Source organism: Nannobrachium achirus (assembly GCF_963921795.1).
Source record: "Nannobrachium achirus genome assembly, chromosome: 11".
Taxonomy (NCBI): domain Eukaryota; kingdom Metazoa; phylum Chordata; class Actinopteri; order Myctophiformes; family Myctophidae; genus Nannobrachium; species Nannobrachium achirus.
This window is the reverse complement of record NC_137820.1, coordinates 45,536,510-45,559,802: the sequence shown is the minus strand read 5'-3', so window position 1 is coordinate 45,559,802 and position 23,293 is coordinate 45,536,510. Positions and strand designations below refer to the sequence as shown.

General features: G+C 43.3%; 1 protein-coding gene across 4 annotated transcripts in view; it reads right to left on the bottom strand.

The window, feature by feature from the left end:
• Nucleotides 1-23,293, bottom strand: part of LOC308294703 (CUGBP Elav-like family member 2) — a 29,404-nt gene that overhangs the window by 4,224 nt on the left and 1,887 nt on the right. For 2 of the 4 annotated variants that reach the window (XR_013962531.1, XM_080737495.1), the window contains exons 2-13: nucleotides 15,699-15,901; nucleotides 12,930-13,012; nucleotides 10,558-10,606; nucleotides 9,542-9,562; nucleotides 8,784-8,918; nucleotides 7,693-7,772; nucleotides 6,264-6,425; nucleotides 6,113-6,176; nucleotides 3,881-4,000; nucleotides 2,939-3,061; nucleotides 2,525-2,698; nucleotides 74-217 (exon numbers count right to left, since the gene is read on the bottom strand). Coding sequence is in view for 1 of the 4 variants with exons in the window: in XM_080737495.1 (XP_080593621.1) it covers nucleotides 74-217; nucleotides 2,525-2,698; nucleotides 2,939-3,061; nucleotides 3,881-4,000; nucleotides 6,113-6,176; nucleotides 6,264-6,425; nucleotides 7,693-7,772; nucleotides 8,784-8,918; nucleotides 9,542-9,562; nucleotides 10,558-10,606; nucleotides 12,930-13,012; nucleotides 15,699-15,901 (1,358 nt within the window). In the remaining 3 variants the exon portion in view is untranslated. The remainder of the gene's footprint in view (nucleotides 1-73; nucleotides 218-2,524; nucleotides 2,699-2,938; nucleotides 3,062-3,880; nucleotides 4,001-6,112; nucleotides 6,177-6,263; nucleotides 6,426-7,692; nucleotides 7,773-8,783; nucleotides 8,919-9,541; nucleotides 9,563-10,557; nucleotides 10,607-12,929; nucleotides 13,013-15,698; nucleotides 15,902-23,293) is intronic. The other 2 variants (XR_013962532.1, XR_013962533.1) reach the window with 2 other exon arrangements.

The window sequence follows — 23,293 nt, the reverse complement described above, 5'->3', positions numbered from 1 at the left end:
GAGGAAACCATTATCGTGAGAAATGCAGGGACTAACTGTACCAATCAGATTAACCAAGTCAATATCTACATACCAAAGCACTTGCTCAAATTGGTCTGTTTATCGATGAAGACTTTGGCAGAGACCACATTTCCAAAAGGCATGAACATCTGAAGGACGTCCTGGTCCCCAAATTCCTGGGGGAGGTGGTAGATGAACAGATTGGCCCCTTCTGGCCCTGCAATAATAAGCAAGAAAGATGGATACATGAGATCAGACATCATTTAGTTAAATGAATACCAAATTAAGTACATAAATATAAAATGCCTTGCAAAAGTGTTCACCCCCTTCACTTTTTTGACATCGTCTTAAGTTACAGCCCTATTCAAAATTGTATTAAATTTGTTTTTTTACTCAAACTCCACACTATACCCCATAATGACAAAATATTTTTTTATTTTGTTGCAAATGTATTAAAAAGGAAAACATACTAAATCACACATGCATAAGTATTCACACCCTTTGCTATGACAATCAAAATTGAGCTGAGGAGGATCCTGTTCCTACTGATAATCCTTGAGATGTTTCTATAACTTGATTCTACTGATAATCCTTGAGATGTTTCTATAACTTGATTAGTCAGCCTATGGTACATTTTATTGATTTTAGTTCATTTAGAAAGGCACACACGTCTCTATAATGTCTCACAGACTCAGTTAACATGTCAGAGCAGAATCCAAGACATGGCATAAAGTCAAAGGAATTGTCTGTAGACCTGCGACAGGATTGTATTGGGGTTGGGGCACAGATCTGGGGAAAGTTACCAAAAAAAAAAAGCTTTCTGCAGCATTGAAGGTCCCAACAAACACAGCTGTCTCCATCATTAGTAAATGCGATAAGTTTGGAACAACCAGGACTTATCCTAGAGCTGGTCACCTGGCCAAACTGAGCAATTGGGTGAGATGGGTCTTGGTCAGGGAGGTGACCAAGTAGCCTGGCAAGCCAGCCTCATACCGTGCATTCACTCACTCGTTCCTTCCCACAAAATGAGTCTGGACATTGGCCAATAGGCAGCTTGAAAAGTGGGCAGGAGTACTTGCCTTGACAGAGACTCCTCAAACCAATCAGCGTAGCAAAACATCTGACATCACAGTGCAGCCAGTCGGAAGAACGGCAAAAACATATTTTCGGCCGATGAACTCCGCTAGCACATACTCCTGTTCCTTTTAAATTGTTGTAATTGATTCCAACTCTGAAATAACTTCACTTATTGCTTGTTTTATCGTTTCAGCGTTAACTGTTACACTTGTTGCATCGAGGGCAGCCATTGACGGTTTGAAAATGTTGCAGCATGTATTCTACATCACCATATACACATGGACCAATCAGGGAAGCGTTTCACTTGTGCGGACAGCAGTTGAAACGCAGTCACTGATTGACCCCGATCATCCGATTTCTCACACTCGGTGCCTATAGGCTGAAGTCCAGACCTGATACTGGGGAAGGAATGAGAGCAGTATCAGGGCTGGCTTGCCAGGCTAGTGACCAAGAACCCAATGGTCACTCTGACAGTGCTTCAGTGTTCCTCTGTGGAGATGGTAGAACCTTCCAGAGGGACAGCCATCTCTGCTGCACACCACCAATCAGGCCTTCATGGTAGAGTAGCCAGATGGAAGCCAGTCCTCAGTAAAAGGCACATGACAGCCCATTTGGAGTTTGCAAAAAAGGAACCCAGAAAATGATCTGGTCTGTTGAAACAAAGATTGAACTCTTTGGCCTGAAATCTAAGTGTAATGTTTAAAAAAAAAAGGCATCGCTCATCACATGGCCAACACCATCCCTACAGGAAAGCATAGTGGTCACAGCATCATGATATGGGAATATTTCTCAGCAGCAGGAACTGTGGGACCAGTCAGGATCTAGTGAAAATTTTATGCAGCAAATTACAGAGAGAATGCATGATGAAAACCTGATCCAGAGCGCTCAGGACCACAGACTGAGACAGAGGTTCACCTTCCGAACAGGACAAGCAGGCTAAACACACAGACAAGATAACAAAGGAGTGGCTTCAGAACAAGTCTGTGAATGTCCTGGAGTGGCCCACCCGAACCCCGATCTCTGGAGAAGGCCCACGCACCCCGATCTCGTGCTTGAGAAGATCTGAAGAATGGGAGAAACTGCCCCAAAGTAGGTGCGCAAAGTTGTAGCATCATTGTCAAGAAGCTCCATTTACACTGGCAGCCAAATCCAGCCTGAATCAGATCTGTGTCACATCCAGATTGGAATCTGATTTGTTCCATGTGACCATTTAAACCAAATCGGATTCTGTCAGTGTAAATGGGGCCTAGTTGCTGCCAGAGGTGCTTCAATAAAGTATTGAGTAAAGGGTGTGAATACTTATGCACATGTGATTTTGTAGTTTTGTATTTTTAACACATTTGCAAACATTTCAAAAAAAACATTTTTATTTTGTCATTATGCAACATTGTGTTGCACAATGTTTAAGTTTTAAAGTTTGTGTGTATCTGCAGACAAAGCAGCTGACCTTCCTTCTGGCTGCCTGCAGCAGCCTGCTGCAGCAGAGTCTGACTGTAGAGGTTGGGCAGGGCGGAGGCTGTGTACTGCTGCATCCCTGAGTAGGCCTGGGTCAGGGCGTCCATGGAGCTGGCTCCTGAACCATTGGCCATTGAGCCTAGGCCCCCATTCATGCCCCCCATACCTGCCAAATGAAAGAAACCAGAAGAAAATGGATCCATTACACAGCCAGAGCACAAGCATTTTCAATAGTAACTAAGCAAGCCATTTTAAAACGTCTATTTAAGCAAGTGTCAAATGCCATGCAAAGCATACTTTTGTTAAAGAGGGGGATTACGTTTAATTGTAGTAGTTAGTATTGTTAACAGCAATGTTTGGTAGAAGCTACTTTTTTATGCTGGTAGCTACTGAGGAGATCCTTTACCACTGACGCTGCCAGTGAGACTGTTGAGGTTGCTGAGGCCCATAGACGTCGCAGTGAGACCCTGCAGGCTGCCCAGAGATGCAAGGGTATTCATGGCAGAACTCGCACTGGACATCGTACCAGCTGATGGGGACAGCACAGTACAGGTTACCACAGGGTATGTTCCCAACTCTCTGTAGTATTCAAAGATTTGGCGCTCTACAATGAACAAGCTTGAAGTTCTTTTCAGCAAGCGACACTATTGTATTGTATTACGAAGTATACATTTGGCTTTAAGGTTATGATGACTGGATGACACAGCAGCAGTCAGGCAGGGGAAGAGAAAAATCTGTCTCTTAATGAAGAGGGGTCATTAACGCAGCAGCCAATATGCTGAACTCAGAGAGAGGGAGCCAATGTGTATTTACACAGACTAAACGGGAATTGGATCTCTCGTCAAAAAAAAATCTTTATGAGGGTGATTAACTCCCATAAAATAAATGAGGGATGGCCAAGGGCTGTTAGGCAGCAGACAGCTGATAGAGGGAGGGTTGGAGTTGGTGTTCAGGACTGAGTGTAATGAAAATGGGAGAGGTAAATGCCGCTTTGAACAGTTGAGAGGGAGCAGTATTTAGGTCTTCATTTGGTTTATTTGCGCATGCTTATTATGATACAAAGCAGAGAGAAGAAAGATGAAGTGGGTAGCACAAACCAAATAACAGGGAAAATGTTACAGAAGACCACAACAGAAGAAGTGAGGGAACAACAGAAAATGAATGAGCACCAACACACGCACCGACACAGTTGACAATAAAAGTAAAGGCATGAATGATTAAAAAGGTCTGCTTTCCACTGTGGGTTACCAATGATTAAAAAAAAGTGTACTCGCTCATAGATCAATAAGGTGCTTTGGGTAAAAGTGTCTGCCAAATTACATGTGTTGCAATTAAACACTTGAATTACCTGAACTAGTCAGAGCTCCAAGGCCATTGGCAGACATTTGGTTGGAGGACCCAGAGGTCTGGGCTGCAGCCATGGTAGCAGCTATCGTGGCCAGGTTCTGCAGCTGCATTGTGTTCACACCTGAGGGGGAAGGAATATCTATGATCAAACTTTATTCCATCACGTCAATAGTAGTTTCACACTAGTTAACCACTTTCAACCTGGCATGTCTAATTTAAGCACAAACGCAATGTGACGTGAGCTTTTATTGGATTTCCCCACAACACATTGTGATGAAACACTTAACTTATAATTTGCCTATTTTCACAGGACACAATCATAGTTTAGTATGTTGCAGGGATTGACACCAACGGTTGCCCGACTGCCCGGGGCAGGTCATGAAATGGTCGGGCAGGTGAAGTTTGCTAAGTGCACATTTTGAATAACATTATGAGACATCTAATAATAATAATAAAACTTTATTTGTATAGCACCTTTCATAACATGTAGCTCAAAGTGCTTTACAGAGCAGAAAATGAAGCACAAGTGCTGAACAGAAAAGAATACACATGATTACAATAAAGCAGAGAAAAGATAAAAACATAAAACATTGAAGAACATTTTAAGAACAGTGCAGACTTCAATAGCAGCAGAGGAATTTAAAAAAATCAGCTAAAAGCTAGAGTAAAGAAATGGGGCTTGAGCTATGCTTTAAAGCTATCCACAGAGGCTGCCTATCTAAGATGTGTAGTGCGAGTCTTTCATCCATCTTTAGATACTTGAACAGGACTAGAGCACTGCTCCATCCCGTCTCTCTCCCCTCAGTCCCTCCCCCACGCAATAACACACACGCGCAATCACCGTCGAAAACAGCGTCTGTAAGCTACAAGCTCACATTATGAAGAAGACACGATGAGCACCCAACTGCAAGTTATAAATCATTATGTAAAGTCAAAAAATCCTTTTTGCCTTATAAAAGCAAGTATGGCAGATAATTTACAATAAGAATATGGTTTGCTGAATCCAATGCTAAATCCTAGCCTTGGATGAAGACTATCATATTATGTATTTTATCGATTTTGACCCTTCCATATCTATGAATGTCTTGGGCTTTACGGCCCAATTGATCTGCACAATTCAGAATATTTGTGCACTGTATTATCTGTATTTTTCAATAGATGCGTTTTAATCCCTACTTCCTGTTTACATCGAGTGAAATACTGCCTTGTGACCTGATGCGCCTGTCATTTCCACCCTTTGAGGGAATACAGGGAACATAGACAGGATCTGATAAAGGCGAGATTAAAACATATCATTGAAAAATGCAGGCCAATACAGTGCACACAGGTTCATAATGTCGAGTAAACATCCGGGGCTACAGGGTTAGCACTTTTTTGTACAGATTTACGCAGAGATGTCCAGTGACAATTGGGGGGTTAAAGGAGTAGTTCACCCCCAAAATGACTTTTTTCTATTGATTAGTCAAACCATGACTTGAGTTCAATCATATTTTTTTGTATTTGTCACATTCCTAAAACAAAAAATGTATTATAGTAAATTTACCCCGATTGATTCTTTCTGACCAAATGCATTTGGGTCCCCATCCAGGGCCTTATTTGGGTCCCCATCCAGGCCCATGCATTTGGGTCCCCATCCAAAATCAATGGAGGTAAATTTACTATAAACCTTTTTTTGTTGTCTTATATATTATATTAGGAATGTAACAAATACAAATAATATTTTTGAACTCAAGTCTCCATGGTGTGACTAATCAATAGAAAAAAAGGAAAAAAAAGTCAATATTTTGGGGTTGAACTAAGGTACTCCTTTAAGCTCAACACTATCATAGATACAAAAGTAAAAGTTAGACTCGATGAAATACACTATGATAGTCAAGATCCGAGGTTAGCTAAATCCAAAGATCCTCTGCTCACAATAATTTGAATGCAAAAATTAAACTAAACTAAAACATAAGTGATTTTGCTGATAAGACTGGCCTTTTATTGCTTTGAAGCCACAGCACATCTCGTCACTTTCTGCTCCACTAAGTCAGTTAAGTCTTGTTGTTGCATTGAGTGACCACAAAGCCCTGGAATAGCAACACTGATTGAACTGATGATCCCTTTAAAGACTGATGTGATTTGGCAACAGTAGAACCATGGTTATGTGGAACACCGAGTCACATGGTTGTTACCTTGAAAAAGTGTGTTAGATGAAAATACATCTTAAGAACCAAAAATAAAAATGACCCACCTCCTAGCCTCTGCATGCCACTGAAACCAGCCTGGTTGCTAGAAGACGTAGCCTGTTGGAGCAACTGTAAAGGCAAGAAAGACAGTTAACACCATGTTCAGGAATTAGAGAGAAAAAGGCACTTGAGGGAGAGTGTGAATCTTCCACTTACTGCCAGGTACTGTGGAGTGAGAGACCCTAAGCCTGCCAGGTTTCCCCAGGTGGAGGCGCTGTTTAGCTGCTGCATCTGCTGTGCTAGCTGCTGCTGCAGTCGCCTCTGTTCCTTATCCCTCTGTGTGTCTGCAAATTTCGCCACCATGGGGGAGGTGCAGCCCTGTGGCAGTGATGAGGGAAGGATGGTTTTGAAAGTAGTTTAGGTTAGACCCACTCAATAGGAATAGAAATATATTCCGCTTTACTCCCATTATTGGCAATATAAGAAAGCATTCATTTTAGAAAGGTTTCTTTGTAAAACTAATAATAATAAAGGGATCATCTAAGCCTTATGTCATGAATAAGTCGCGTTTTAATGTTTGTATTGCATTCATATTCAAGCTAACACATACAGGACAACTGCCATGCATTGCCAAGCCACATCACATTCCAAAAAAGGAGCATGGGACAATACTGCAGACAATGCTACAGAATTTTATGCATTGGGAGGATCTGAATCCAGTCCACACACACACACAAGCAGACAGGAGATGGAGACATGACTTAAAACAGACAATTAAACAAAGACATGTCAAATCGGTAGACATAAAGAAAGACATCTGTAAGGAATAAAACATCAAAACATATTGCACCATAACTCACAAACAGATAGCCACATATTGATCAGACAGACTCACGGACGGACGAACATGCGGTGTAGAGTCTCGTGTGAGTTGAGTGCTAGACAGGGGACAGGCTTGACAGGGAAAATGGCTTTTGCAACACTTGCACCTCCCATGGCATCAGGGAAGTAATTGTATAGGGACGGGAAAGGTGCCAGCACCGCTGGGGCCCCCTTTTAATCTAGGAAGCTTCATGTTATGTTTGGTTGGGCTCCTAATTAGACTTGGTCCAATGCTTCACTGGGGAGCCTCTGACCTGCTAGCAGTCAAGTTACTCGTGCTCCACTTCCTGAAAGACTCCACCGAATAACTCGAGGACGCAGACCCAGTTTCAGGAGGAATCAAATAGGACAGTTGCTGCTGTCTCGGCTAATGTCTTTGTTAACCTATATTCAATGGGAGCGGTCTCTTTTCCCTGCGGTCCTAAATATGGATTTAATATGGGAGGCTGAGGTGGCTAGGCCAAGAGGTGTGTTCTTCAAAGTAATACACAGCTCAAAATAAGGAATAAAGGCAATTCTTGCCCTGTCTTGTTAGCACTGAATTCACTGCTTGCAAGCAGCTATGATGGGCAATTTTTCAAGTTTTGTCCAATCATGTGGTTTCATAATTGGCAAGTGGCTTTGGAAATGAGTCATGCTCTGTGAGAATGAATGTCTTCTGCGTTGAGTGTCATCTTTCCAACACAGGGGGGCAGCAGCATGTTCAGGAGGAAGAGGAGGGGGGGATGGGGGGGTGAGAAGTAGGTGCTAAGGGGTACAGTACCTCCATAGTCTGAGAGTGATGCATGGTTTTGATTGCATTCTGTGCCATTGCCCTGGTAGCAAAAGTGACAAACGCACAGCCTGTAGGGGAGGGGGGAACAATAGGAGAGGGGAAGGGAGGGAGGGACAAGAAGAAACAAAAACAAGACAAAAAGGTTTGGACAACTCGTTATGAACCCCAAAAAACAACACATTGTACAAAGAATGGCAACTCCCAAGCACACAAACCGCCCTCACTGGTTAGCACATGAAGAAAGAACACGACAAAGAATAACAGTAACAAGTCACATGAGCACAGTAACAGTGATCGACGGATAAAAAACACCACCCAGAAAGAGAGCTTTGTACATATGGTGACACGATGAGACAATGAATGTGATTATGTACACATGTAAGACACAGAAATACACACAGAAAGGCTTCAGATGACCTTATATATATTAAGTATATTGATACTTAACATATTAATGTCATGGGGCGTCTGATCGACTTCAAATAACGGCTATATCACATGGTCGTTAACCAGAATAGGGGCTCATTACTGAGGGGGGCCTGAGGCATGCTGTAACAGTCAGTCTCCGGAGGAGGATCATTATATATTTTTTTTGTGCACATCCAAAACGAGCTCGCAGCACTCACTATCATGGCGTCTTATGCGGCACAGTTAGCTAGCTCATGGGATGCTGCAGCAGGCTAATTCCAGGTTTTGTGGAGGGTGATGGAGGGGGCAGAAAACGAGGAGCTGCCAGCTGAGCCCACGGAACACCAGCAACCAGGGGTTGCCAAGGTGACGGCTCATTGTTCCGGGCATCAAGTGCCGCGGCCCTTGCACGAGTACCGCTGGAGGTAAAGCACTGTGTACTATGGGAGTGGAATGGTAAAGTGGGTGCCAGACGAGGTGAATAGCACTCAAATAGAAGATGGGGGATAGGTGGGGAGGAAGCAGGGGGAGGAATAAAAAGGGAATGAAGGAGGGCGTGTATTATTAATAATACTTCTGAAATGTGCGACTGGTGTTCTACGCAGATGGCAGCGGCGGTGGTGGTGATCAGGCGTTCTGAGTATAGCCGCAACGTTGAAGGGAGCACGTACCTCTGCTCAGTCCGTCTGGTCCCCGGAGGATTCGGCACTCCTCGATCTGTCCGAAAGATCCGAACATCATTCGGACCTCGTTCTCGCCATATTTCTTAGACACCATTCCGATGAAGAGTTTTCTGTCTTCCACCGCTGTAAAAAAAGGCATGAGTGACACGATTATAGTGCTACATGAACATGCTAGCTTTAGGAGGCCAAACATAGTCACCCCTCGTCACAAATGTCACATGTTCTACTAAGCTAGTTTGTTGTACAAATCTCATATAGTGCACTAATACTGATACTAGTATTGGGTGAATAACAGCATAGATGAAACGCATTCTCTTGAAAGCCATTATAAAATACTCTAAACTGTGACCTTTAGCAGCTTATTTAGAAGTGTAATAATTGTGTAAAAACTATAAACAGTCAAACAAAAATCAAGGGACAAGAAATTGGTTTCTCAGTACATTACACAAATAGGCTTTAGCTGTGACAGTAACTTGACCCAAAGTTTCATACTTTTTCTTTCACACCATCTTACATGCATACGCAATCATGCTCAGACATACACCTACACAACCTACAGGTTACCTATCTCACAATCATAACAACGGCACTCCCGCTCTACACCCATGTGTCCCCATGTGCTTCGCCAATTGTACTCTCAATAGTCAAATTACTGATTTCCAATTTTGAAGGGAGGGTGCTTCTTTATTTTTACAGTTTTGCAATAACAATTTTATATACTTAAAATGAAAAAAGAATTTGCCTACCTGTTGGATGTCTCATTTCGTCTATATTTTGAAAAAGACAAATCATAGGTGTAAACACAACTGTGCATTTACAATTTATATGTAAAATAAAAACTAACTTTCTCACAATACCAATTTTGTGTTCAACATTTTACACATCTGTCAGATGACATGAAATCAATCTCATCTATTAATAGTATACTACAGTCTTGTCATTAGATTGTCATTAGAGGTAATTGTATGTGCATTGTAAACATCCCTTCCATTTGAGTTTAGCATCTCCTGTACCAAGATAGTTTTCTATTTATATGTTTTGAAGCAATTCTTCATTATCTTCGTTATTATTGCTAAGGATGTACAGATATACAGCACCTAAAAGTAGTCTCTTTTTACCTTTTTTTTTACCATGTCACATCATTAGTTGATTTTTTTCCCCCACAATCCAATTTTAAAATGGGTTTGTCTTGTAGTTTGATGTTTATGCTATTTTAAAGGGGGGAATCCTGCTCAGTATACCTGTAAGCTAAAATGGAAAAACTAAAAACCACATCTCTATCATAAAATACTCATCCTTGAGAAATGTTAATGAAAAAGTGCCATCGGTAGCATCTCCTAAAATGTATCTCTGTACCTTCAGTCTTCATCCACTTCCTTCCCCTTAGTCTGTAGCCCTCTATGACAAATGACTGCTTTATCATCCACTTACTCTCTTCGTTAGATCCTCTGTACCTGCTCTCTCTTTCCCTCAACCACCTTTGCAAAGCCCTTAATCCTTGAATACACCATACAGAAATTGTGTACTGCCGCACATTCCCTGACCTCAGTGTTGCTCAGGCCGACATATCTCGCTTCGAATAGTGGGACATCACAACAGGATTATCTCCCTTTGAAAAGACACTATTTCGTTTCTGCAAAAATGATTAATCTCGCCGAGTAAGTTCACGTTGGACATTAACCCACCCCCCCCCCCCCCACACTTCCACACTGACACACACATTGGCTGGGTGTGACACCCCATCTACATTGATGTCACTCACCAGTTGTTTTCTCGCTGTCGGCAGGTTTCATCTGGATGGGATGATGCATCTGGACAAGGCAAAGGAATGGTTAATATGCATTCATTTATTAAGTCAGAGAATGTACCTCTATTGGGAAATGAGTGTGCACAAAGTACTGATACTGCAAATAATAAAATAATTCATAACCTTTTGTATATTAAATATTGCAAGAATGTGTGGTTTTCACACCTGGAATTGTCTCACTACACACTGGTGGGGAACCACTGGCACTACACAGTAAAATCCCGACTGTTCATAAATTGACACTCAGGATTTAACTATATACCAAATTCAACAGATCCAGAGTTGTAGAGCTCCTTCATCTTAAAGTATTCTGTAATTCTCCAAATTTCTATCATCTCTCCCCTGAACCTTTTATTCTCTTCACATACTATCACTGCTCATTCAAGCCACCTTCGACAGAGGCTGTCTACTGGTGGATGCTGGTGAATTAAATCCTCTAGTATCCAATTTCACCTCTTTCTGTAGTGTAGGCTTGTGACTGCATTTATCGATTAGTCCTACTCCTGTCAACAACCCTCATGTTCATGCGATCCCTTTAGCAGAAATTGTTCGCCCACAAGCTGCCTTTGTCCTGCTTCTAAATTACGCAGATACTCACTGTGAAGGTATGTTTGCAGTGTACATACAGTACACAACCGGGCATCATTAATTGACCAAAAATATATATATTTTGAACTGTCATTTGTGTCATAAGTGCATCCACACAGAACGTGAATATTATGCACATTCACAATAAAGAGACAATTATTATTTGGTGCCAGGTAGATTGTTCAATGAGAATAGGCATCAAGTACGTATAGATTAATGCTAAATTACACACTACCGATGTAGGTATCATTTATTCATCATATTACATCCTAAGACTTTTTTTTTTATTGAGGGACTTTACATATATTAATCCAGTCATTCAGAGACCTGATGCAGATGGGTAAGTGTAGCGAATTTATTATTGCCTCCTGGGTCATTCCTGTATTTGCTGCAACGACAATTGAATTTCCCCCAGGGATCAATAAAGGTTCATATCTTATAATATGGGAGACTAGGATAACAATTTTATTTCACCCCATGTAAACCCACCCCACAACCAGACAGAAGAAGGCGGGGCAAAGCTGAGCTACAGCCAGAAAAATCACAACGTCTCCCGGCCTAAAGATGTATTATCCCTGGCACTTTTTCCAGATACTGATTACATACGTGGAAGTGAATCTACAAGACCAGCTTTTACATCAGCTGCGCTCACCTGCCGTGAAAAAAAACATAAATGTATCTAAGTGCATGAATGAAGTGAAGAGGTTTTGAAAACAGCAGTTATGAAATGTGGGTTGCTGAGTCTTTTGTTTCACCTTCCCTTTTCCCCATGTTTTTGACAAAGACTAAGAGAAAAAGACAGATGGCTTCTCGGTATGGGTACTGGTGAGCATCACTGGCCAAGGAGAGAGAGGGAGGGAAAGAGAGAGAAGCACCAACGAGGAGTGAGAGGGAGCGACAGAGACTAGCGTTTCCACTGACGTGTGGGCCGAACCCACTCAACTGCAGTCAATGCCAGTAACAGCATGACTAGGGACCGGGGAGGCATCAAGCTAGACTTTATTTGAAATGCCTGGCTGATTGATGCTGCTCCAGTGAGAAGTAGTTCTGTATGTGCAGCCTGATACACTCATTTATCAACCTAGTTGAACATGCTTGGTACATGCTGGTACCTCATTGACAGTGGCTCCTTTTCCAATAGACTTGGCTATTGATTTAATTGAGAGCAGGGGTTGTTTGAAAATGACTCTACTCCCAATCAATTAAATGAATACCAATCAGTAACAGGCAGGACAGATTTGTAGAGGTTTAACAAGCAATTGCACTGGGCTGGGCTTTAACCTCCATGTATCAAGTTAAGAAATTGAGAGACCTCAATGCTCTTTTTTTGCTGGACTATTGTTACCCGACCTAAATTCTCATTCGGTTAACGGAGTTTCAACTTTTTGGGAATAAAAATGTAGTTGTGCATACATGATTCATTAGGTCCATAATTTGTTCCATTTTGTGGCAAGGAGATCTTGAGCTGCTGTAACCTGCCTTTTGGCCAAACACACGTTAACTGACCTATCGGTTTGTGTTAGGTCTGCTGGCTTATCACTGTCCTTGTGCCGAGCCTCATGTTAAGCCTAATGTACTGGATAATGGCACTGCTCACTGAAAACAACAATTTTCAGTTTGAAAACATTCAAACCGGGCAAGGGCTCACTAAAACTAGAGTTCATTTTTGGCCAGCAAACAGCTCAGAGCCTGCAGTGGATGTGAGGGAGGCTCAAGCAGCTCATACAGTGCTTACTCACCCCACTTAAGGTCTTTATGTTGTGCAGGGCATTCTGGGCGTCTAGTGCAGCTTTTCTTGTATAAAACGTTACAAAACAGCATCCTGCAGACAGACAAAGAAACAGAGACAGGGGGGGGGGGGGGAGAAGGAAAAACACCACTGAAATAAAATTGCATATCTTCACTCTAAAGGAGAAATTAATAGTTACACTGTGCGAGAAAATGAAAAAAGAAAAAAAAAAAAGGCTAAAAGCATGTTGCTGGTGTCACATGATAGGGACATGCGACACGATATTCTTAGCACCAACTGTTAGATGTGTGTAGCACTGCCACACAGGAAGCCTGCAGCAAGCATAGGGGAAGATACCGAGATGAGCGAGAGGCTGTGGTGACCAGAAGCTTGGATGGCTGTGAATACTGGGGCGTGCTGGACAGGTCAGCATGGTGTGGGCAAGTCAGGGCACAGGACCCACACCGAGTGAGAGGTTCTACATAATAAAATGTCCGTCTTGCTTCCTTTCATTCAACCTATACTCCAATCTCTCTCACACTCTCTCTCCCCCAGCTCTCAAGCACGCACGCGCACACACAGAGCATGGAAGTAGTACAATGAGACAGAGGAGACGAGCGGGTGGGGGCGACAGGGGGGGGGAGGAGGGAGGTTGGGGCGCACAGGGAGAAGGAAAAAAAAGCAGCCTCTCATCCTTCCGTCCCAGCAGACCGCCAGTGGCGTTCCAGCCTGTCAGTTTTCACTGGGCTGAGGGGGAAGTAGAGCACTGCAGCGTCTCTGACCTACATAGTGTGTATTATGCTGTTGTACTGGAGCTTGCAGGCCGTGGGGGGGGGGGGGCACTCTAATATGCATCGAGCTCTTCTCTCCGAGCCAGCTGAGCTCTGCGCTCTTTCCCTGCAACTTAGTCCTGCCTCTCCTTTTGCTGGAGCTAAATAAACCATTCCAGAGAGCACAATGGCTATTAGATGATTTCTTTCATAGCCCGCAGTAGATGTGACCTAAAACGTAAAAACAACACAAACCTGATGGCTCCGCAATAGATTTGCGGCAAAACAAACCCACCGAAATGGAACGGGGATTATAGCGAATCCAACGGATGAGTCAAACAAAAGCAAGATGGATGACATAAGAGGAGGGCGTGGAGGGGGTATTATCGGGTGTGCAAACAAAGTATCAGCCAGGGGCGCTGTCCTGACTCCTCAGCAGTCCCAGTGGGGGCATGGCTACTGGTCAAAGGCCCATGGCCATGGCATGGCCGGGGAGAAGGAAAGCAGTGGATAAGGGGAAAAAGCAAGCACTGCTCAAACAAATTCACCTCACACAGGCCAGGGTGAGCCAAAAAGGCTGCTGTGATCAGGCCAGATTATCTATTAGAATACATTAACATTGCATTAACATGTCAATGGACCATCACAGCTGACACTCCGCCTAGGAACAGGGGAGGGCTCTCTGCTAAAGAGGAGCGGACTTTGAACCATTCAGCCTCCCAATGAACTGCACAATGCAGGCAGTATATACCACCTAATCAGCATCCCAGATAATTCAGATGGTCCACCTTTCAAAGCACACATGCAGTCTTTTACCCCTGGTGAAACCTGCACAAGTTTATGTAAGAGCCTTCACATGTAGGAAGCACAGAATGCCAGTTCTTTGGGGGCTGTCTCTTAAAACAGGACTAGGTTATGTTATCAGAGTACAGAGGTATGACACGCATTGCATACCTGACCAAATCCCAGTGACAAATCTCATGCCTGCACCTCAAAGATTAAGCTTGGCTCTGTTTTTTTTTTACCCCCCCTTCTTCCAGCCCTGTGCACTGCAGATAGACACTAAGTCCTTAACTTCAAAGAGTGTTTCACATCAAAAACCCCAGAGTGGATTATTGCTTGAAATGCCGTAGTGAGGCATCCAACCATCGAGGGAATTGAAATTTGGGAGACGTAAAAATGTGGCCATACCACACCAGTAGAGCTGTATTGCTTTTTATTCACCAATAGTTAGTCCCATGAGGCTGGCTACTTCCAGCGATACCATTTGTAGAATGTAGGGCTTCCAGTTCACCATCTCCTCTAATTGCAACGTGAACCAAATTGCTCGACTTGAGCACTCATTCCAAGGTGAGTGCATTGATGGATGACTTAATGGAAAATTGCAGACGAGTAACACTCATCACCACAGCTCTCCTTTCTACTGCACTGCTTTTAAAACCAGCATGGAGGAGGAAAAAAAACACAATTCCATAATGGGTAATGAAAAACATTTTGTAACCCAGAAATGCAACAGATAATTGAATCATCTCAGTGGTAGTAAGCCCAAGGACAGCTATACACAAGTAGTCCAAGGGGAAATCTCGATATTCCTACGTCCCTTTTGTCCAGCTAAGGGTTAGGTTTAGGCATAGTTTTACTGAGGTTCACCAGGTTAGCATTCACCAGCGTCGGACTAATGGGATGTTGTAATATCGCTACGCGCCCATAGTCCAATGTCTTTCCTGGGTGTTATTCTGAAGTATGCCCATGGGTGATGAAGGAGTATATGCGCGTCTTGTGCTTGATAGCTCCTACACCTGGGAGCCGTGGAAGGGAAATAACACCAGGTGCCAGCCAAATACTGGTTAAAATATTGCTGTGTAGCTTAGCTTGTACATTACACTACCAGCTATTTAGAACAGTAAGCAACCATGCTTTGTAAGTAATGACAACACAAAAAATAAATTCAGTCAGCAAGTGTAGACTATACACTGTGGCGTATAGATTAAAAGCACTTTCATGCATACCTTTGCTCTGAGGGGGATTCTGGGTGCGATCACGGAGAATGTTGATCTGGTGCACGGCTCCAAAGGGCTCAAACAACTCCTTCAACTCTGTTTCTGACCAGGAGCGTGGGACCTGTCCCACAAACATCTTGATGGTGTCTGGATCTGGCTGGTCCAAATGCTCCAGCGACCCATTCATGGCGGTGCCATTGCCGTTACCGTTGCTGAGATCAAGAGAGAAAGAGAAAGAGAGAGAAAAGGATTTGATATTAGTATTCTCATTTCCGCCATTTTCAAACAAATCATTCCTCAAGTTAGATTTTGTTTGTCACCACATCAATTTAAAAGGCAAAAGAATGAAACATCAATCATGCTGGGATTGATTCTGGGACTGGAATGACAAATGGGCCTATACTTGGCTGCCAGATATATTTTAGTACATGAAAATACAATATAAAGTTTATAAATAGATCAAAATGCCAAAAGATTTGCATGTTTAATATACTTCTAGACCTTTATCTGAGGGCTAACTGTATTAAAGGAGGAAAGGGAAGCCTCAAACAAATAACCAGACTGGGAAATAACAGCGAGCTACACAGAAAGAATCCACCATCATTTACTGCATTACTAAATAAAATCTGTGTGTCATGTAAGATCTTGAAAGAGGCAGGTTATTTTTTGAGAGATTTAGATCCAGGGGAGCTTCTTGACATATACGAATGGATGGCAGTTACAGTAAAGAGCGCAGCATACTCAACTATATAGATCCATATCTTGATCTTTAATATAACCAAATACGTATATTTGTGTGGCTATAACTGGGAGATGCTGCCGAGTACACAATTCATGTCGACACAGAACAAATCCAACACAAACTATATTATAAACTTGTTTTACAGCGGTATAGTGAAAAGCTACTCTCTTGCCTCTTGGCACAATTGCTGCCTGTTAAAGCCATTTCCCTCAGGAAACCAACATTAGACAAGGCTATAATTTATAATATTTTATTATGTCAAAATCTATTATATCAAAATAAGGTTCTCAAATACACCCCCCCCCTCCCCTTTTTAACAATAGCATAACTAATAACTATAACTATAAAATTGTAAAACAAAATATTTGATTGAACTACTGGCCAACAAGCAGAGGAAGGCCATACAGAAGCCGGTGACTCATGGGACTCTAGCTGAGAGAACATTCTGGCACAATACAATCACTGATTACTTCCAGTATACAGTAATTATAGGCAGAAAGAAAGAAAGACAAAAAGACATTGATGAGAAACCAAATAAACAAGTGGGAATTTTGCATACAAACCTCTGGACCCGAGCCATCCATCTCTTACAAATTGAGCCAGCAGACATGCCAAACTCCCTGAAGGACTTAAACGACATAACGTTCCAGTGCGACCTCTATCCTTCAAAAATCCAACACTCCCCACCTGTTTACAAATGGTTGTTTGCCAGCGCTATTTATCCCAGCCCCTGCCAATACAGGCCATCATTTCATCCAAACAATGATTGTGATGGAGCAGCGAATAAGGACAAGCAAAACAAGTTTTTACAAAAGAAATAAGGGGGACAACTGCCCCCACCACAACCACTGCCGATGGGACAAAAACAAGCACCACAGAGCTCTAAACATCCAAAAATCTCAGGTTAGCAGACAAGGTTTGGTGGTGCATCTCCTCCTCAGGCGTTCTGGCGATGGTACAGGCAGTAACCTACAGCTTCTCCACCACAGCAGGGGGAACAATCACATATTGTTCCCCCAAGCTGGAGAGCACTATTCACCGCTAACTCTGCAGCACAATGGGCCGAGTCAGAGAGAAGCTTTGGAATACATTGAAGCCTTCGTCCACTAAGGCCACGGTGCTGTGGTGTGTGACACCATTTATCCATTTTATTCCTGTGGCGCTATGACGCCATTTGCAACCTCACACTAGGAGTGCCAACACTCGATTGAAGAAATGCATCAGCTGTATCATGTTAAAAACCTCAGAAGCGGTTTACTGGGGTTTGGACGTTCAGTGAGGATTTTTAATGAACCAAAGTTGTTTTTATTTATTTGGGGGCAGCAGGGGTGGGGAGAAATCTTGCAATTAAGGAGCTCTTCCAGTACAGTGTGCAACAAAGGTGCACATTTTGTTTGGTACTGGAAGACTTTTTCCCATCCCCATTCTCACGGAGTTCCATCAAGGTTAAGCAGGGCTAAGATGAGCTAAAGTGACTACTGATTAGTCAGAGATTCCTCAATGGACAAGAGACAAACGCATCAATCAATGAACATAACAAATCACAAATAAGATATGGCCACCTGTTATTTCATATACACGTATTTTGGATCTTTTCAGTGAGAAATCTGATTTCTCCCTTGATTTCTTTTTGCCATTACTGCTCCTGCACATATTTTGGTTTATTTAGGTGGTAGAGCTGTTCTTTTTGGCAAACGACACAGTCGTACTAAATGAAGGTACAGAACTTAAAGTCATAGAATGTGCACTCACTGTATCACGATCTCTCTGAAATTCATCATGGTGATAATTTAATGCACCAAACTTATAGACAATGCAACACATAGATCGACTTAGTGGGTACAGTATACTATATCCCCCAACAGTAATTTGGCTTTGCAGAGCGTCTACAATTGGTCCGTTTTCGGGGGAGCGAAGCCGGGCAGAGACTTGATGTGATCTCTGTCTCTGTAGGTACTCCTATGGTCTGGGGCAGCACCTGTCAGTAGGTAGTGTTTGTGGGAGGCGTAGGACAACTCTGCCTTACAGAGCCACCATGAGTATTTTTTTGCTTATACCCCCAGGTCCCCCACCGATTTTGTCCCAAACTCACCCAAATGATTTGGCACACCTCATTTCTGTAGACATGTGATCAAGACTTATCTGTACAAGTTTTTCAGATATTCCGATTGGCTAAGAGTGTGCAAAACGCCTCCTGCAAACTACCACAAATCAATACAGTCTAGCATGAAACTTTGCACGCACTCGCAATAAGTCATGGAAGATACGCCACCCAGTTTCAAACCGGTTCATGGTGAAGCTATAACAGGTCGCAACACAGCCCTGGGTAGGCAACCCATTACACTAATGTGATTAGAGTTCTTTCAGTTTGAGCCCGACAGGGGTTCGGAGTGGACATACAATGCCAATTGGTCGGCCAGATTGCCCACTCACCCTGTGGAATGTGAATTACACAACCTTTTCTGGCAATAATAGACTTTTTCCCCCCTGTTGAGAACTCTAAGAGATGCAATGTTCTGAACTTCACTGCCTGTTGTAGCGGTTCTATTAAATGCCATTACCAATTTAGTTATTGTCTAGGTAATACTGATGATTATTAAAAATCTAATTGTGTATATGTAGTGAAAGAACCAATAGTCATGCCCACAACATCGATATCAAAATATTTGGTCAAAAATATCTTGATATTTGATATTGCATCCCTACTGGCAAATTGCCGCACCCAACAAGTAGAATGTTCGTAGACATCAGTAATCAAGTCTTTTGCTGAGTCTACAGAAGCAGCCTTGTGATGTGGCAGACGATCCCACTCCAAGACGCCTCAGAGCAGCTGACGAGTCACTCTGCACAGCGACAGTTGCATACCTGCTGTTTGACTTCCCATAAAAAGTGTGATTTATCTGGACCATGTGTCTTGCTTCACCAGAGCGGGCTGGCTGACCGCATAAGTATGCCAGCTACACCTTTGCTGCTCTTGTTTTAGAAAGTTGCCAGTGTTGCCTGCCTAGCAGCAGATTAAAGTCAGGCAACATGTCAAAGGTTCAGTAAGAAACATGTGTTGATTGCACTCATCTTAAAGCCAGAAGTTCAAAAGAAACACAAAGTACCCCATGCTGACTAAGTTGCAGCAAGCAGCGGATGTAAAATAGTCTCTCACTGTTCTGTTCTTACTTTCATTATGATGCTGGCCATCAGCGGGCCTCGATAGTTAGGCTACTATTAATTAGTCTTTCTAAAATATGCTATAACAATGTTTCTGTAATTAAAATATTGATCATGAGCAAGTTCTAACAAGTTGCATGAGAGTAATGCCAAACATATTGCTCAGACACTTCCTGTTATAGAAATAGACTACAGCAGACACCCTCGCCTCTGGGTTGCTTTTAGAGCCAGAGGCACACAGCTCATGCTTCATTAGGGGTAAAAAAGAACGGGGAGGGGGCGGGGGTTACATGGTCAAGTCAAGTGGAACAGCTGTTTTGTAGTAATACCCTGAATAAAATGGTGACCCTTTTTCTCTGTCAGCCAATGGCCTTATAAGCTGCGTCAATCGCAGCACCAGAATTTGGCATGTCTCCAACTCTTTGATTATATCTGTCAAGAAATGCGTAAAGGCTCTCTCACTTGCTCTCAACCTAGTCTAGTCCAACTAGTATGACGCACAAAGCCACCATGACAGGATATTCGGTTGGATGACTGATCACAATAATTGAATGGCCAGTCTGACAGTAGACCACAATCTCCCCCCCCCCCCCGGCCATCCCCGTCCCCCCGTCCCGTTGCCCTTTTGACGGGATCCACAACAGTATGCTGACCACATAAGAGTGCCTCTGATATGTGCCATATATTCTCCAGTATTACAAAATTACCTATGATTGCTTCTTCAGCCAAGAAAGCAAGAAAGGACACGTGATTGAATTAATTCTTAATTCCTTGAGTAAAATCCAGGTGTCATAGCAGCAACATCAGACAGAATAAAACACAGGAGTGGTACAGGTAAGAGTTGAAAATAATAACGAATAAATATGGTGGGCCCAAGATATCTAGACTGCCCTCGATTGTCATACAAAATGTTGGGCTGTAATCAGGACATCAGGATCTTGATGATGCCTCATTAAGAAATTTACTCTTTGTATTAACCTCAATTGGGCTCAATGTGGCCTGATTTCATTGTTACATTTCCCCTGATGAAGACAGACATGTGCAATCAGCCTCTGAAAAGGCTTCATGTTAACAGGCAGCCAGCATTTGATGACAAGGTCCGCCCCATTAGCTCCGTAATTACAGAAAGCATCCCTAGTGGATATGGATGAGGTTTCCCAAGTAAAGAGTGTGTGGACGAATAGTCAAATCTCTAGAATCAGAATGCAAACAATCAAGTCTGGTCATACTTCTCCAAGATGGATCATGAATGCAAATCCTCAGGCGGAACTCACTGGCAGCAGCAGCCATAGCTGGGCACCTCCAAGGGAGATACAAGCAGCATACTAAAGAGACCCAATAGAGTTGCTTACATAGAGCGAGAGAGAGTGGGCTCATTGTGCCATCATTCCATGCCATCCATTACATGAACAGATCTAAATATGTTACATGGATTCTTCAATTAAAGTAGTACATCGCTCACTAAAAACAAGAGCTATTTTTGTTCTTGGCCTACATTTACAAACGGCATCTATCCAGCACGTCTCATAAATGTAAATTATGGACCGGAGGTTTTGTGTTCCACTTTGACCTCAGGCCAAAAGAAAACTTAAGCCAGATGACACTCTCCACCTTATCCTCTGCAGAAATTCAAACTGGACACCTGAGGTCTGCTCACAACGCAGCCATTCAATTTCATGTCAACGGACAAGTTCAACTCTTGTCATGTGCATGCAAGCCTAAACAGTTCATTTGTTTTTATTTTGCAAAAGCTGAGTGATCCTTATTCCTTAACTCCATTAATGATCATGATAATGGTTATTTTGTTCTGAACTCTCAAAACCAACACGTTAACCCATCTCCAACTAATAGTAGACACTGGGCATTCAAATATTCTTAATATACTATGGATATGGAAACATTTGCAAAATATGATAATATACCAGTAAGACTCCCTAATCGGGAGATAAGCGACCGTTGGTCGCTTATCTCCATAAATAGAGCAAAAATGTGTTTTTCCAAAATCTTCCTGATCCATGTTGTTGACATGAGTGTAGACATACTGTGTAGTGATTTTCGTGATTTTAGGGCAAAATCTGAATCGGCCTCATGGTGGCGCTAGAGGGCCATGTGAGAAATGAGGGGTGGGGTCTCCGCGCCGCCAAGGCGGACGAATAGGTACCGGCCCCGGCTCTCCCGGTCGCTCCTAGCCCGAGTTACGGCATTTTATGTGAGCTGCAGTGGCAGGGGGTCCTCCACTGGGGGCGCCACCACTTTTGCATCCGTTCTGGAGCACCAGGAGTGGGTGGTCCCCGGGAATGCCCCGTGAGCAGCCCCGTTGGGGTGGTCATTTGGTCATTTTTGCACATTTGGTAATTTTTTACACCTGGGGGTCCCCCAGGGACCTGGGGGTCCCCGAAACTCCGGGGGTCCTTGGAGGTTGTAGTTTGGCAGGCAAGGAGTGTGTGTGCAAAATCTGGCATGGATCGGGGCAACGGTTGCAGAGATATGAGCAGGGCAAAAGTGTGACGTGTGACAGAGGGAGTGACGGAGGGACAGCCGGTGGAGGTTTGGATAGTGTGCAAGTAACTGCGACCTACGGTCGCAATAAAAAGCAAGTAACCCCCAATTGATCACTCAAAGGTTTGTCATGCCATTTCACCCATTAATGATAAATAGTGCATTTATATAGAGCCTTTCTCCAAAGTGCTTTGAATGTGTTACAGTCACACAGACACACACATGCCGGCCATCCATGTAAAGTAGAAACCTCATCAGGACACTCCAACAGAGAGACCGGAGGAGCCGGGGATTGAACCAGGGACCAGAAGCGTGTCGATATATTGCGACATAGTATCTGTTCGACAGTCCATTATTTCGACACGGGTGAATTTTAACCTGGTGAAAAGCTAACCTGCCGACGCGGGTGAGTAGCTAACCTGCAGACGTGGGTGAATGTTAACCTTTATGCCTAAACCTAACCCAAACCTCAGTAACCGTGATGCAGGTGAGAAGCTAACCTGCCAACTCTCATAGGCGAAAGAATGACCCATCAGACCTTCCGATAACCAAGCAGCAGCTCGACCTCCTGATGCACTGCCGCCCCATGAAGCAATATACATACGGGTTAAACCAGTCACACAGTACAGTCCATGTCTATGAGACAGGGCTAATCGTGTAGCATAAGCCTAAGGGGTTAAACCTGCCAAATGTTGAATACGGTAGCTCTGGTTTGATTAAACAAAGTCTCACAATGAGAGATGTGACAACATGTTGTGGGAAACGTGCAGGTCAACCATACCACCCCAGTGATATGAATGACAAGCACAGAATGTGTTATAGCGGTGTGTGTGGATCTGCACTAGGTGGTTTTCAAATTATCAACGGTGCTGGGATGTGCCATACTCTCAACAGGGGCAGTGAAAGAGGCGACAGGACAGATCAGAGAGCTCCTGCTGCTGGCCTACAACATCTGTCTGTGTGGCAATCTCCCACAACCTGTGTCACTGGGAGGAGAGGGAACGGCACAGCTGGCCTGTGCACTGTGTGCAGACCCCAGATCTGGTGCCAAGAGGCCACACTTTGGACAGATCAACAGCTCCGTGTCCACAACAAAGGGATCACTATGATGTTAAGCTTGCATAGTGCTGTGTCAGTGTTTGCTGCCATGGGATCACACTTAAGTCCAGACAGCCACTCTTACTGTCCACAATCGGGAGGC